Source organism: Crinia signifera, chromosome 3, assembly GCF_055691185.1.
Source record: "Crinia signifera chromosome 3, ASM5569118v1, whole genome shotgun sequence".
NCBI classification, from domain to species: Eukaryota; Metazoa; Chordata; class Amphibia; order Anura; family Myobatrachidae; genus Crinia; species Crinia signifera.
The window spans coordinates 286,707,855-286,724,041 of NC_139219.1; the positions used below are offsets into that span (position 1 = coordinate 286,707,855).

Sequence of the window (16,187 nt, forward strand, 5' to 3'; positions counted from 1 at the left end):
GGCCGATTCAGAATCGCTCGAATTATGCCCCAGCACCAATGGTCATTGTTTGCACATGTACAGATACTGGCAGCTAACGGCTTTGGGGCAGAATGTATAAATATACATCGCCGCCCTTCGGCACTACCCCCTCCGCGATGCCAGCGCATATGTACTAACAAATGGGGCTGGCATCTCGGTGCGGTGACGGAGGCCCCCCGCGATATCTGTACTGTGGTGTGCAGTCTCCGTCACCTCCCAGCTGCCTACTGCTCCCCTGCAGCCGGGACAGCTCAGCGTGGCTGTCCCACAGCGCCTCCTCCTCCCCCTGCAGCCGGAAGGCCGTATGGCTGCCTTGCTAGGGGGAGGAAGGGCTTACCTTCCGGGGTCCAGGAGGACCTGCAAGAAGGTAAGCTGGAGGGAGGGGGAGAGGGGGCGGCGGGGTTGTGTTGGAGGCAGCGGGCGGTGAAAAGAAGCCCATGGGCTTCTATAGGGTATCGCCACCCAAAGTTGCGGCCGGGTTTTAATACATAGGAAAATGCGGTAAAACGGGGGTTTTACCGCATTTTCAGCTTAATACATCTCGCCCTTGGTGAGTTACACACTCGCCGGGCCGTTCTCTGCTGGGAGGGAGGGCGGGGGGGGTCTGCAGGGTGCGGCAGCAGGGGAACGCCCAGTGTTTTATGGGCATCACCATTAAAATGCTGGCCGTTCCCCTGTAAAAGCAGTTGTGGCAATGCCTAATCAGGCCTAGCGTCGGGTGCCATTTATGGGCTCGCTGAGCAGCCAATGTATACTGCCTAGCGAGCCAATCTGAATCAGGCCCACACTGACATGTAAAAATCTGTTAGTAAATGCGTGTTATAGCCCCATAACCACAACATCGCTTTTTAAAAAAATCGATTGAAAACATTCTCCAGTAATTCTACCCTCTAATATTCTAACGGTATCCGGACTCATGATAGATTGACTCTAGGTCGATAGTCCAAAGGTCGACAGGGTCCAAAGGTCGACAGGGCCCAAAATGTCAACATGGTCAAAAGGTTGACAGTCAAATGTCGACATGGTCAAAATGCCAACATGGTCAAAAGGTTGTCATGAGATAGGTTGACATGAAAAAGGTCAACATGCATTTCTTAATGCTGACATGGCGGTATTTCATACCCTACCATCCACTACGGTGTGGAGGGAGAATATTATAGTGTGCCAAGCACAGAGAGGCTCCGTGCCCGAATCATGGCGAGCTATGCTTAGACGGTGTCCAGAGCTATATGAGAGGACACTGTACACTTAGACGGTGTCCATGTCGACCTATGTTGACATAGACACAAAAACACATGAAAAATGCGATTTCCATGCCAACATTTTGACCCTGATAACCTTTTGACCCTGTCGACCATTAGTGTTTGACCATATGACTGTGGACCTAGACATTGTAGATCTCATATACCATAACCTATTCTATCAGGTACCCACCATTTGCTTTTAATTTAAATGTCCCCTGTTCTGAGTGAAATCATTCACAATCTCATTTAGGCCCTTATTCTGATCGGTGCGGCCGGATCCGATTATGCGGCCAGGACCGTGCGTGTGAAACCCCGCCTTCCATACGGATCGCCAACTCCGTCCGTAAGAAGCTGGCCGAACGGACCGCACGTGTATTTTACATGGAATACACCTCCTCCATCTCAGGGAACCTCCCCCATCATTCGATGGTCGCAGACCATCGAATGCAGGACCGAGTGCTCCACCAGCTCCCGCAACCTCAGACCACACGGACATGTTTCCGTGCAAAAGCAGGGATCTGGGCGGGCAGCTGACATCCGGCGATGTCATATGTCCGCCCCCTACACGTGCGTCACGGCCGCATTACCATACGTACGCCCAGCGTTTGCATGGGAACGCCCATGAAACGCGGGGCGTATGCATATGGTAATGAGCCCAAATAGCCCTTCACGCCCCTCTCCACCCCCTGTTCGGAGTGTTCACATTTCATGCGGGATTTGGCCGTACACCCCGCTCGCACATGCGCAGAGACGCCTCTGCACATGCGCAGACACAAAACATCGGCGGCACGAACACACGCGGATATTACCGCACCGATCAGAATAAACGCCTTAGTGTGTACACACCCAATATTACTTACAGTGCCCCCTCCCTTGTCTGTACATGTACAGATGAGTGAGTACCTCAGTAATCCCTGCCGGCATTGGCAAGTGTGTATGAAGGCACCCCACTGTGTCCCCGCTGCCGCCAATATCGGCGGTGGTGGGGATCGAGTAATGTGTATGGGGCTTTATTCTCCCATTTACATTACTTTCTATATTTAGGATCTGGATGGCTAACGTCACCTATATGTCTGACTTAAATAAAATAAAAATGACCTCAGCACCGCTGGCATTTATATCTTAGAAAGGTCTTGTGTGCAGCAAATTAATTGTTTCAGTGAAACGTCATTGACATCATTTGTCATCATGCTGTGCAGAGCGAATATTAGTAGTGATTACAAGGCAGGATGAATGATTTGTGATGAAGGAGTAATTCTGTGGGATGAATAATGACTGATTACTCAGAGTGACGACTGAGAGATGAGTGTTGGTGGCACGGTAACAGGAGGATGGGAAGTGACAGACTGTAAGGATAACTGTCTCATGTCACTCATCGCATGTCCCTTCTTGTCAGACATTCCTCATGTTCTCTCTTCACATACTTCATTTGTGCTGACAAATGATCATTGACAAATCATGATTTCATATATGATTCTGGTGTCTGATTATAACATAATGTTTTTGCTGAAACGGACACAGTACTAGCTGGATTGTGGGCCTGATTCCTCAAATGGAGTATTCTGGGTCCCAGGGAACTCTGCAACTGTTCAGCATCCAGCTGTAATGTTGGTCCCGGACCTCTGTCCTCCGTAACAGCTGTACTGCTGAGCCCGGACCGCTGTCCTCCGTAGCAGCTGTAATGCTGGGCCCGGACCTCTGTACACCATAGCAGCTGTAATGCTGGGCCCGGACCTCTGTCCTCCATAGCACCTGTAATGCTGGGCCCGGACCTCTGTACACCATAGCAGCTGTAATGCTGGGCCCAAACCTATGTTGTCCTCCATAGCAGCTATAATGCTGGGCCCGGACCTCTGTCCTCCATAGCAGCTGTAATGCTGGGCCCGGACCTCTGTACACCATAGCAGCTATAATGCTGGGCCCAAACCTTTGTTGTCCTCCATAGCAGCTATAATGCTGGGCCCGGACCTCTGTCCTCCATAACAGCTGTAATGCTGGGCCTGGATCTCTGTCCTCCGTAACAGCTGTACTGCTGAGCCCGGACCTCTGTCCTCCATAGCAGCTGTAATGCTGGGCCCGGACCTCTGCCCTCCATAGCAGCTGTAATGCTGGGCCCGGACCTCTGTCCTCCATAGCAGCTGTAATGCTGGGCCCGGACCTCTGTCCTCCATAGCAGCTGTAATGCTGGGCCCGGACCTCTGTACACCATAGCAGCTGTAATGCTGGGCCCAAACCTATGTTGTCCTCCATAGCAGCTATAATGCTGGGCCCGGACCTCTGTCCTCCATAACAGCTGTAATGCTGGGCCCGGACCTCTGTCCTCCGTAACAGCTGTACTGCTGAGCCCGGACCTCTGTCCTCCATAGCAGCTGTAATGCTGGGCCAGGACCTCTGTACACCATAGCAGCTGTAATGCTGGGCCCGGACCTCTGTCCTCCATAGCAGCTGTAATGCTGGGCCCGGACCTCTGCCCTCCATAGCAGCTGTAATGCTGGGCCCGGACCTCTGTCCTCCATAGCAGCTGTAATGCTGGGCCCGGACCTCTGTACACCATAGCAGCTGTAATGCTGGGCCCAAACCTATGTTGTCCTCCATAGCAGCTATAATGCTGGGCCCGGACCTCTGTCCTCCATAACAGCTGTAATGCTGGGCCCGGATCTCTGTCCTCTGTAGCAGCTGTAATGCTGGGCTTGAACCTCTGTCCTCCGTAGCAACTGTAATGCTGGGCTTGAACCTCTGTCCTCCATAGCAGCTGTAATGCTGGGCCCGGATCTCTGTCCTCTGTAGCAGCTGTAATGCTAGGCCCGGACCTCTGTCCTCCGTAGCAGCTGTAATGTTGGCCCCGGTCCTTTCTAGCAGCTGTAATGCTGGGCCCAGACCTCTGTCCCCCATAACAGCTGTAATGCTGGGCTCAGACCTCTGTCCTCTATAGCAGCTGTAATGCTGGGCCCGGACCTCTGTTGTCCATAACAGCTGTAATGCTGGGCCCGGACCTCTGTCCTCCATAGCAGCTGTAATGAGTGATTCTTTTAGTGACCACTTTCTAAGAATAATAAATTGTTTAGACTTCACAAATCATGTCAATTAAATATACTAAGGCTCATATATGATGACAGATAGTCAATGTTTTAATAAAAAAGTACATAGAGATATAACTATAACACAACTCTGACACCCCAGCCAATTCTGTTAGTATAGCTTATTCATCAATGCCAAGGTCACACAGACCGCTTGACTCCACAGCTGCTATGTGGAAGCCACAGCTGAACCACCTCAGGGAGACATATAGCATCTGAGCCGCCTGTTACTTGTCACTGCTTGGAGTGCTTCGACTGTGCTGAATGCTTCTGTGCAAGCATGGTCAGTACTGGAGTGCAGTCCCACAATCTGGTGTAGTGATCCAACCAAAACAAAACAGGTCACACTGCCTCATGGATCCATTTGTTAAATCACAGAATGTTGACAACTAATGTTTCTATAAAATGAGTGATGCTGGTTTCTCTCATGCTAATGAGGCTTGATTTTCCTGGAAAGTAAACGGACTAGAGAGAGAGCTCAGATTCTGCTGTCCAAGGTCAACTGTGTCTGCACAGTGCATAAACTTGGCTTACAGTGTAACCCGTTAAGGGATATACAGTGGTTAAAGTGAGGGGGAATGGGGTGGAACTGAGTTCCACCATCTCTAATAGTAGGGGGAACTGAGTTCCACCTCTACCACAGTCCCGCACAGTAATTCCAACAGAAAAGCCTGTCCCAGTGGCTTCGTTTTCCAGCACGGCGTATGTGATGTCATTCCGTCACTGCCACTGAAGTGAAGAAGGGCCACTAAAAGGAGCAGGCTCTGTGCATGCTGAAGACAGGGTGAGACTGGGATGCAGGGACACTGAGAAGAGGGGAAGCCGTTGGAGGGGAACAGATATTTGGTAGCACTACTGTGGACATTATATGTATAAGGAGCACTACTGTGGGCATTATGTGTAAGGTGTACTACTGTGTAATTGGGGGTATTAATATGTGACCACACCCCTTCCTTGTGGGACCACTATCCCTTTATAAAGTCATTTGCAGGGGAAAAGAGTTCCACCACCTCTCCAGGACCACTTTAAGCCCTTGTTAATAAGATTTAAAGGAAAAAAGGCATGAGTATATGGTGAGGCGGGCTATATGCTTAAATAATGTATCCACCTCACTCATGCTGGCTCCACCTACTCTCAACCACGCTCTCCCGCAGGCTCAGAGCCTGATAACGGAGAGTAGCACCTAGATCCCCTTTGGTGAAGGGACATTACCCATCAAGCACTGGGTCTACTTCATCTTCTACTGGGAAGAGTAACCTGTGGCAAGTGAAGCAAGCCCTCTAGCCCACAGCCAGTCAAGGGAACGGAGCCATATAGCACAAAGTGAAATGTGCGAAGTGAGCCATATGGCACGAAGCGAGGGCTACACTGCCGCCTAAATTAAAGCAAATAACTTAAACCAAGCCTAGATTAAGGAAAATATAAAAAAGCTGCACAATACTGTACAAGTAATATGCTAATGCTGCAGGAGGCGCACACAGAGAAAGACTCCTGCTCCATGCAGCTTCATTCAGCGTTTTAAGACTCAGTATTGGATCACCATCTATATCATTAGTTGTAATGTTCACAGCCCTCAGCTATAGTATTTACGTCAGCAGAAGCTTACTCAGACTCACTGTCGGAACTCCTCTACTGGGGCCAGTAAGTCTGTGTCTGATGACGCGGGTCCTGGGCTCTGCACCGCTACAATACAGGGGCAACATGCTCCCATTGTGTAGAACGGTCCTAGTTGCCACCCACCCTCTTTACCCCAAACGCAGCAACATGTCATCATGCTGAGTGCAGTGGGGGACTACGAGTCATCATGCGGGACTCGTTCTGCACATGTGCAAAATGGGGTCTGTATCTGTGCGCTTTCCCCACCATCGGGTTAGTAGGTAAACTGTCGGATTTAGGTACGAACTCAAATCAGGCCCAAAGTTCATCGTCATTCTTTCCAACAATGGGACTGATTCTGAGTCACAAGCAAAAGCATACACAGCAGTGTCAATTGGCGGCGCCCCATCTGACAGTTTATGCAAATAGCCTAGAGACTCCGCCCCTTATGCACATTCCTGCAGCTGAATGTACAAGAAGGAAGACAGACACTTTTATTCCCCGAGCATGCTGTAATAAAGATTGATGCATCCGTAGGCTGCGCAATTGAAAAATGCACCAGCCCTATGGTAGGTAGGTGCAGTCTCTCAGTTCAATGACTCCTATGTTTGCTTATAACCACATAAATGTTTGTCTACGGGAATATTGGCATTGTGTGCATATTGTCAGTGGCCCTGACTGTATGAAGAAACCCAGAGACTGGTTATAGACTTACCAGCTGCTTGAATGACTTTGCATGCATTATACGGTGTATGTCACCACGGCCGATCAATACTGGATTTCTATTCCACACACCTCATGTGGAGTACCCCATGTTCCCAGCGGGAACGTATATGGAAGGAGTTGCTGCAGTTGTTTTGTGTTTCAGCGAAACTCTGAATAAACCTTTATTACTTTAACAGGCAGATCACCATTGAGGAAGGAGAGCAGCGAGCCAAGGAGCTAAGCGTCATGTTTATTGAAACAAGTGCCAAAACCGGATACAATGTTAAACAGGTAAGAAAGCATAATGGGCAATATAAGGTTGTGTCTAACACACCCAACACTAAGGAAGAGGGAAGGGGACAGCAAATGATACTAGTAAGTTGATCTGCGCTTACTGTTCGTTTAGATAAGCATCTAAGGGGTTATTCCCTCTGTGAGAATAGATGGGTTCCGGCTTTGATTTAGCTTCCTATGGATCTACACAAGTAGAATTTAGAAAAAGTTGATTCTGATAGAAAAAAGTAAGGGAAGGACAGAGAAAGTGTCACACAGCAGGTTCATAGTCCCTCATACCGAACTCGGTGCTGTCACTTCATCAGCTGGCATTTCTCTACTGTTCAGAACAGTCAATATAGAGAAATGAGTATCACAGGTGTTGGCTTTTCTCTTGGCACCATATTGGTTTGATCAGCTGGGTCTGGGTTTGTTCAGTTGTCAAGGAGATAGTTTCCTCATGACTTGAACCACCAATGACTTATCAAAGTGCCCTATTTAAGCCCCTCATTTGCACTTATTTATTTATTTATTTACAGTTTCTTATATAGCGCAGCAGATTCCGTTGCGCTTTACAATAGTAGACAGTGATAAAACAAACTGGGTAACAGACAGACTTGGGGGTTAGAGGGCCCTGCTGCAAGCTTACAATCTATAGGGATATAGGAGGGAAACACAAGGACAGGCACCAGTAATAGCATAGCAGTCCCACCAAGTAACAAGTCCAGAAGGGAAGCTATATAATACATAAGTGCCTCAGAGGGTTATGCATGTAGAGCTTAAATATGATAGGCTTGCCTGAAGAGGTGAGTTTTCAGGGAACGTTTGAAAGTTTGGAGGCTACTTGCTCATTGCCAATGATACTTAGAAACACAGAATTTGAAAGCACATAAGAACCACTTGGCCCATCTAGTCTGTCCCTTTTTTAAACATGTTACCTCAAACCATATTTGATCCTTTTTTTTTTTGTAAGGAGATCAATATGCATGTCAATATCAGAATAGCCTCTGATGGGAGGCTATTCCACTTATCTACTACTCTTTCTGTGAAGTAATCTTCCTCAAATTTCCCCTGAATCTTCCTCCCTCTAGTTTTAGCGCATGTCCTCGTGTTCTGTTGCTCCTCTTCCTGTGAAGAATGTCTCCCACCTGTACCTTGTTAAAACCCTTGATATCTTTGAAAGTTTCTATCATGTCCCCCTTTTCCTTCTTTACTCTAAACTACACATATTAAGATAGTTTAGTCTTTCCTGGTAAGTTTTGTGATGTAGACCATGCACCATTTTAGTTGCCCTTCTTTGTACAGTCTGTTATGTATTTATATCCTTCTGGAGATATGGCCTTCTTTCTTTCTTTCTTTCTTTCTTTCTTTCTTTCTTTCTTTCTTTCTTTCTTTCTTTCTTTCTTTCTTTCTTTCTTTCTTTCTTTCTTTCTTTCTTTCTTTCTTTCTCTCTTTCTTTCTCTCTTTCTTTCTTTCTCTCTTTCTTTCTCTCTTTCTTTCTTTCCTCTCCCTATGCAACCAAGCATCTGACTTGCCTTCTTCATTGCTTTGTTACATTGCCTACCTGCCTTTAAGTCCCCTGAAATAGTGACACCTAGATCCCTCTCTTCCTCAGCAGTTTCCATTATAGTGCCATTTATACTATATTTAGTCTTTTGATTTTTGAGACCCAAGTACATGATTTTGCATTTTTTGGCATTAAGCTGTAGTTGCCATGCTCTTGACCATTCCTCTAATCTACCTAGATCATCAATCATTTGTTTTACCCCTCCTGGTGTGTCTACCCTGTTGCATACCTTTGTGTCATCTGCAAAAAAGGCACATTTTACCCTCAATTCCATTTGCAATATCACCAATAAAGATATTAACAAGCACTGGTCCAAGTACAGATCCCTGGGGTACACCACTTGTAACCTTTCCCTCCTTTGACTGTACTCCGTTCACTACAACTCTCTGTTTTCTGTCCTGCAACCACGCTCTTATCCATTCAACTATCTTAGAATCCAATCCCAAGCTTTCAAGTTTATTTAACAGTCTGCGATGTGGGACAGTGTCAAAAGCCTAAGGGACCCATTTATCAAACCATATTTGCGGCTAAATCCCCGAAAACACACGTTTTCGGGGTTTAGCCGCAAATGTTAAGTATCTCCTAAATGTATCAAAGGGGGACCGCAGCAGGGATATCCGATCCCTGCTGCGATCCTCCCTGCAGCGCTGCCAGCCGCATCCCCCGTAGGTTTCTATGGGGGATGCGAAGCTGCCCGATGTATCAACATCGGGCAGCCCGGCATCGCCCGGCATTGCATAGCCCATTGTAGCCTATGGCTACACATCGCACTGCCTGAGCAGGGCAGTGCGGTAAGAGGGGTCGGCGGGGGTCAGCGCATAACCGCGCAAGCGCTGACTCCCTGGCTTCTGGCTTAGGGCTTCCCAGGGACGGGCTCCTATCGGAGCCCTGTCCCTGTGCCCTTAAACTTGATATGATCGCATTTTACAATGCGATCCTGGGCGGTAATATTCCGCCCAGATCGCATTGTAAATGCGATCATGATAAATGGGCACCTCAAAGTCTAGATAAGCTACATCTACAGCCCCACTTTGATCTGTTACTTTAGTCACCCAGTCAAAAAAGTCAATAAGATTTGCTTGACATGATCTTCCTCCAGTAAACCCATGCTGTCTCTGGCATCAATGCCAGTTATCTGTTTCTGGTTTCAATGTCAACATATCAGCTTTAGGATTCCTTGTTATTACTTTCCAGTGCACTCTCCATTGTGCACACCTCTATTCCTGAGTTCTCCTATCTTGTGCTCCAGCTTCCAGATGCTCCTGCATTCTGCCCAGTGTTCAGAACTATTCCATTGTGCTTTACCATTCAACCTGCAGAGCGCATTTCCTGTATAGCTGTAGATGATCATTCACAGTCTGCAGCATACACCTCTATTACCAACAGGTTATCTCTAGATCCTAGTTGGAGAAAGAACCACAGTGGGAGCAGCAACATGGGAGCTCAAATGGACCCCCATGGGCTTGGTTCACTCACCACGCATCAGGCATGGTGGCTTGCTTCGCTTGCCACCTCATTACTCAAGGCAATAGGTGGTGGCATGGATAGTGACAGTGCGAGACCACTGTACTTGCTCCTCCCCCTTGGCTTGAAAGGTCCTTTCTCCAACTTGGATCTAGATTCTAGCATCTACTATTAGCAGCATGAAGTACCATTTACAGCCTGCAGAGTGTACTTCCAATACCAGCATGCTATACCAATCAAAGCTAAAAGGCTTTAGAATACCCATCTAGTACATCTAGTACCAGAGTGTACCATCAACTGCCTGCAGTGTGCACATACAATGTAGCGTGTGTGCAGTATAAATCTTATCAATTGTGCTCACATCTATGTTTTTGACACTCATTACCTAAAGCGAGCATCCATCGTATAAGGCTTCAGCTTGTGTCTACTACCATTGTAGGGAAGCATACAAGTTCTTGTGCATGCTACTAATCTGCTCTCATTCCTGTTCAGTAACTATACATGAAACGATATAATGCCAGGGCTATCTTAACAGCAGTGTGGGCCCCTGGGCAAAGCAATGCACTGGGGCCCTTACCCATTCTCCCCTCCTAGGGGGTGCTATCAGCAGCAGCTTTGATGTCCCACAGGTGGCAGGGGGTGCTCTATCTTCCACTCAACATGTAGGACCTGGAGCAGTAACTTGCTAATTACTCCTTTACTGCACAGGTGGTGGGAGGGTGAACGTGTGGAAGGGGGCACTGAGCTGAATGAAGGGTCCCTTGTAAATGACTTCCAGGGAAGTAGGGGGTGTTTTATACGCAGAGGAGGGTTGGATAATGGAGTGGGCTTAATATTCGTCATTTTCCGGTGGAAGGGCAGCTTGTTTGACTGCAGATATCGCCATTTTCTGGAAATAGATTTCTTAGCCTTCAATAGTATAAAACCTAGAGTCCCACCTTTCAGGAGGGGCTGGGAACTTGGGGATCAGAGATCAGGAGCCAGAGCAATCCATTGACAAAAATATAAAACTGTACACCAGACGTTTGGAGCTGGAGCAGGGACCGGCTGCTGGAAGGCTGATATCTCTGGTTCTGGGCATGATAGAGACAAACCGCTAGTGTCCACAGAAAGGGGAGAGTTCCAGCTTTTGGAATGTACTCTCAGAAAAACTAAGTCAGAGAGAACCTGAGAAATATGACTGGGAAGTGCAATTAACAGGTCGGATGTGGACTGGATATCTCTAGTTCCCCAGGGCCGATTTTAAAAATTCTGGTATCCCTGGAAAAAGGGGATCCTTAGCTATCAGCATAGGGCCCTTATACACCTGCGGCCCCTGGGCAAGTGCCCATTAAGCCCATACGAATAGACGGCCCTGTATAATGCCATATGTATGTGAGAGAGAGGGAGACTGTGCAAGCGTGATCAGCAAGGGGTGTCAACTACACCATCTCTATAGAATGACTGCAGTTATGTAGCTTGCAGAGAACTATCTTGCCTACTCTTCCAGAATTTGCAGGAAGCTCGCAATTTTTTGGGTACATCCTGGCACCACTGGAAGAGCAGGCAGATCTCCTGCATCCTGCCCACACCCAAATGAAGTGGAGATGATGGAGAGATTATCACCAGCATTCACATGCCAGCAGGGAGGGGGCGGAGCTTAAATGTCAAGAATCATATATTTTTAGCCCCGCCTCCTCACCCACACCGTAAGTCGCTGCATTTTCCCAAAGTGGGGGGAGGGGTTGATGAGCTCCAGTCCCATCCTCCAAAGTTCCCTGCAGTGCATCCTCTCAGTAAGTATGTTGTGACCACTATTCCACTACCTATGCAAAATATTTATTATTATTATTATTATTTTAAATAACCTTCATTGTTTTCTTTCAACTTTATTTGAAGTCTTTATTTTTACATCCCCTTTCCTCTGCTCTTTTCCTTCTTGTTAACTTCTTTCTTTTGTCCTCTACATTCTTGCTGCAGCCCTGTTCTAGTGCACAAGTAACGGTTCACAGGGGGTCTCTTATATCTTCACTAACTCAATGGGTGCTAGACAAATTTCCTTACCTGAACACCAAGCTTAGGGGGAGATTCTCTACGCTAAAAATGCGGTAAAAACCCCGTTATCGCCAGAAAAATCTGGTGATGCCCCATAGAAGCCTATGGGCTTCTAACACGACCCCCGCCGTCCTGCACCGACCCATACTCTGGAATGTAAGGGATGCATTCCCAGAAAGCAGGACAGTGGGCCGGTGTCTGTTGGCATGCAGCCGTCTGCATGGAGCCCCTCAGATCCCTCATCCTCAGGAGTATCTCTGTCTGGATGTGGCGGCACCGGCGGGTCCGGCGGCGGTATGACGTCAAAATGGTAATAACAGGCCAGGACTGGAGGCAGCGGGCTCAGGAGCAGCCGCCACCGCGTCTTGACGTTGCAGCAAAGTTTCCGAACAAAATCAGCCCATAAGGCCATCGGCCCTTCTGGCATTTGCCAGAACTCCCAGATGGCCAGTCCAGGATCAATGATACAGAGCTACTGAATATTTTTCTTTCCTCCAAGGTGCCAAGCAATGGCTCCTATCTCTGACCCCCCTCCCCCATCACCCATGAAGCCCCACCCAGGTTCTGCTATTCGCCTGCAGCTTATTAAATACTAAAGCAAGGGTGACCAACAGAGAGTGAAACCATCAATGGTTACCAATCAGATGGTTTCACACCATCAAGGTTATCCATCAATGGTAATAGCAATAGCTATCCCTACTGTATGGACAGCTAAGTGCACAATGTAGTGTAGAGCAGACTGTGCTTCGGCCTAGTCATGGGGAGCAGCCATAACAGTGAAGAATGATTCCTTTATGGTGCAAGCATTAGGAATTTCCTGATTCTATTAAGTTCAGACATACAGTAGCTTTGCCCATCTCTAGACATTAGCCACATGCCGGCCAGCTACAGTGATGCCTAATAACTGCAATCTCTTTTCCTTTCCAGCTATTTCGCCGAGTAGCCTCTGCCCTGCCTGGCATGGAGTGCACAGAAGAGAAAAGCAAAGATGGCAGTATCCTTTATCAGTGACCTATTGCTTTGTGTCTTCGCTATATAATCTCCAGTTATTTGCCCTGGTGTCACAGGCATTCAAGGCCTGGATCAGTTTCTTGTGTTGCATTCTGCAGGGACACAACATCAGTAGTAGTGCTGGAGAATGGAAGAGGCAGGGTCGGCGCCACCACTAGCCAGCTTTAGGCATTTGCCTAGGGCGCCGGCCACTGGAGGGCGGTACTGAGCCACCAAGGAGAACAGGTGCTGTAGAAAGCTGGCAAGGATGGCAGCAGTACATCCCAGCAGGGTGCAGGAGTGGGGAGCAGGTGAGTGATACAAGGGTTACCAGCGGCAACTCCGGGCAATCCCCGCGCGGATTGCACCGGCCCTGGGAAGAGGTCAAGCCTTTCTATTTGCCACATGTCAGCAGCTCTCCATTCAGTACACATTATGCTAGTGTGCCCCCAGTGTTCACATTATGCTACAGCGCCCCCAGTGTGCACATTATACTACAGCACCCCTAGTGTGCACATTATGCTACTGTGCCCCCAGTGTGCACATTATGCTGCAGCGCCCTCAGTGTGCACATTATACTAACTAGTGTGTCCTCATTGTCACATTATGCTAGTGTGCCCCCAGTGTTCACATTATGCTGCAGCGCCCCCAGTGTGCACATTATGCTGCAGCGCCCCCAGTGTGCACATTATACTAACTAGTGTGTCCTCATTGTCACATTATACTAGTGTGCCCCCAGCATGCACATTATGCTACAGCGCCCCAAGTTAGCTGCTCCCTTATGCTATATCAGTGATGGCTAACCTTGACACTCCAGCTGTTGTTGAACTACACATCCCAGCATGCCCTGCATCAGTTTTAGCATGAATAGTGTGTCCACAGTGTCACATTTTACTAGTGTGTCTCCAGTTTCACATAATAGAATTTGCCTTTGCGAGTAAACCAGAATAAGGGCCTAGTATATGGTCTCCATATGATCATTTTACATTAATCCAATAATTTTCCAAAGTAGATCTACAGGGATGTGTCAAAGATGGTGTAAGGTGAAATAATATAAATGCAGACAGCACTGCCCTCTTGTGGATAAAATATGTATCAACCAGATACGCAGATAAAGATCAAACAGTACAGGAGAGGAAACACACAGGAAATTTATTTTTCATATGCAATCTTACCATGCTGTACTATATTGCGTACAATATCCTCTAGTGTGGTGCTCTTCTGTATCCTGCAGTGGTATAGTAGCTCAGAATTACAAAATTACACAATTTTTGACTAAAGTCTCTTATACAATAATTATACAGTGTGAGTTTGCTGTAAGAGACTTTAGTCAAAAATTTGTAATTTTGTAATTCTGAGCCACTATACCAGGAATATTCAACAAGAGGTCTCGCAGCTGCTGTGGAACTACACATCCCAGCATGCACCAATGCTGATGCTCTCTAGCTGCTGTTAAACTACAAACTCCAGCATGCTTTACCAGCTGATCAATGGGAGAGTTTGCTGGGATTGTACAGTAGTTTAACAGATGGAGAGCCACAGGTAAGCCAGTCCTGTTTTAATAGGTAAACCGTTGCAGGGCAGGCCAGGATGTGCTCCATAGCAGCTGGAGGACGGCTACCCATAAACGTACCCTGTTCTAGCAATATAGGTCATTGTATTTAGCTCAGCCAAGAATAAAGACATTGATCTGAACCCAGTTGAAAGGACTGATATAGTTTAGATGGATATTTAACTGTCCCTTCGTAAAAACAGATACCTCACTTTTAAAAGCTGAATCGATATAGTATTGGTTCATGTGATTTCTTGTAGTAGGACATGTGGTCCGATCCGAGGGGTCTAGTTATGAAGAGTCGGGTTTTAAAACCGGACACTTCTAAACAATTTTATGCTCAGTATTTAAAAGGGCAATGATGTTACTAGCTGTGTGTTGCTAGTAAATGCATGGATTGCCCCTTTAAAAAATGGGCATCAACACATTCAGAAGCTTTGCAATTCTACATATTGTTTGCATCCCTTCATATTTTCCAGATGCTGAGGGGTGAATTTATGAAGCTTGGAGAAGTGTTATCTATCCCCATAAAGAACGTTATGAGCAAGGTGATAATGGTTCAGCCAATCAGCTCTTACCTGTCAATTTACATATTGGAGCTGATTGGCTGAACCATTATCACCTTGCTCATAACGTTCTTTATGGGGATAGATAACACTTCTCCAAGCTTCATAAATTCACCCCTGAGAAACTTGTGCTCTTTCTCTCTCTATATAGAATAGATTTTGCTTTCAATGTATTTCTATACTTCCCTTAACCTCCTACCCTCCAGTGATTGACATAAAACTTGACAAAGCCCAAGAGCCGCAGGTTAGCGATGCCGGGTGTTCTTGCTAATATGCAGCGCATGACAGGTGAGCTGCCAGAGGCTGTGTGCTTAGCAATGAGATGCTTCCTATTGGTTAGCCTGGGAAAACAAACATTCGGAAACAACCTCTAGAGAATGTCAAGATCCACCACTGTTCCTGACCTCTCCCACCTCCCCGGATACCTCGTTTGCTTTTTGTCTCTCTTTCCTTGTGTTGGTCTTGGGGTTCCTACCCTCTCTTCTACCAGAGTCGTCTGACAACTGTTAATCTTTGCACTTTTATTCCAGTGTCTCCTCTCTCTGCCCCTTCTGTACTCACATCCCCTGCTCCTTAGAAATGCACCTTGAAATAAGCAGATTATTTGCCTAACATCTACAGGACTCACTCACATATTACCAAACGTCTAGATGTAGAATCATAGAGTTCACCAAGTAATATAGTCTATGCCAAATGGTAAAAGCCAAGACTATCCAAAAAGTGTAAATTGATTTGATTTAAATCCACATTTTACTGATGTTCTCACCAAGCTTATCAGATCACATTTGTACTTTACTACCCTGCTCATCCCAAAACATCCCCCCCCTTACACCTCAGAAGCGAAAGGACATCATGACTCCAAATGCTGTTACTAACATGACATTTTATTTTTATTTTCACTTTTTTGTTGTAATATATATAATTGTACTTTATTAAAATTGCCAAAAACTTGTGTGACGGATGTGTGTAGCACGTGGTATTGTCAGATAAGCATTTCTCATTTACGGCCTAGGGCTGTTTGCCTCTTTATTCCATGAGACTTCATCTATTGGTTCTGCCAGAGGTATGTGACCACCTTATTTGAACAAAACGTTCTGC

The 16,187-nt window shown here is 46.9% G+C and overlaps 1 protein-coding gene across 1 annotated transcript in view; it reads left to right on the forward strand.

Annotated features, from left to right (window-relative positions):
* RAB6B (RAB6B, member RAS oncogene family) overlaps positions 1 to 16,046 on the forward strand; it is a 57,432-nt gene extending 41,386 nt beyond the window's left edge. The window contains exons 6-8 of the mRNA XM_083178396.1: positions 6,841 to 6,934; positions 12,909 to 12,975; positions 15,296 to 16,046. Coding sequence (XP_083034522.1) covers positions 6,841 to 6,934; positions 12,909 to 12,975; positions 15,296 to 15,360 — 226 coding nt within the window. The 3' untranslated portion in view covers positions 15,361 to 16,046. The remainder of the gene's footprint in view (positions 1 to 6,840; positions 6,935 to 12,908; positions 12,976 to 15,295) is intronic.
* The last annotated feature ends 141 nt before the right edge of the window (positions 16,047 to 16,187 follow it).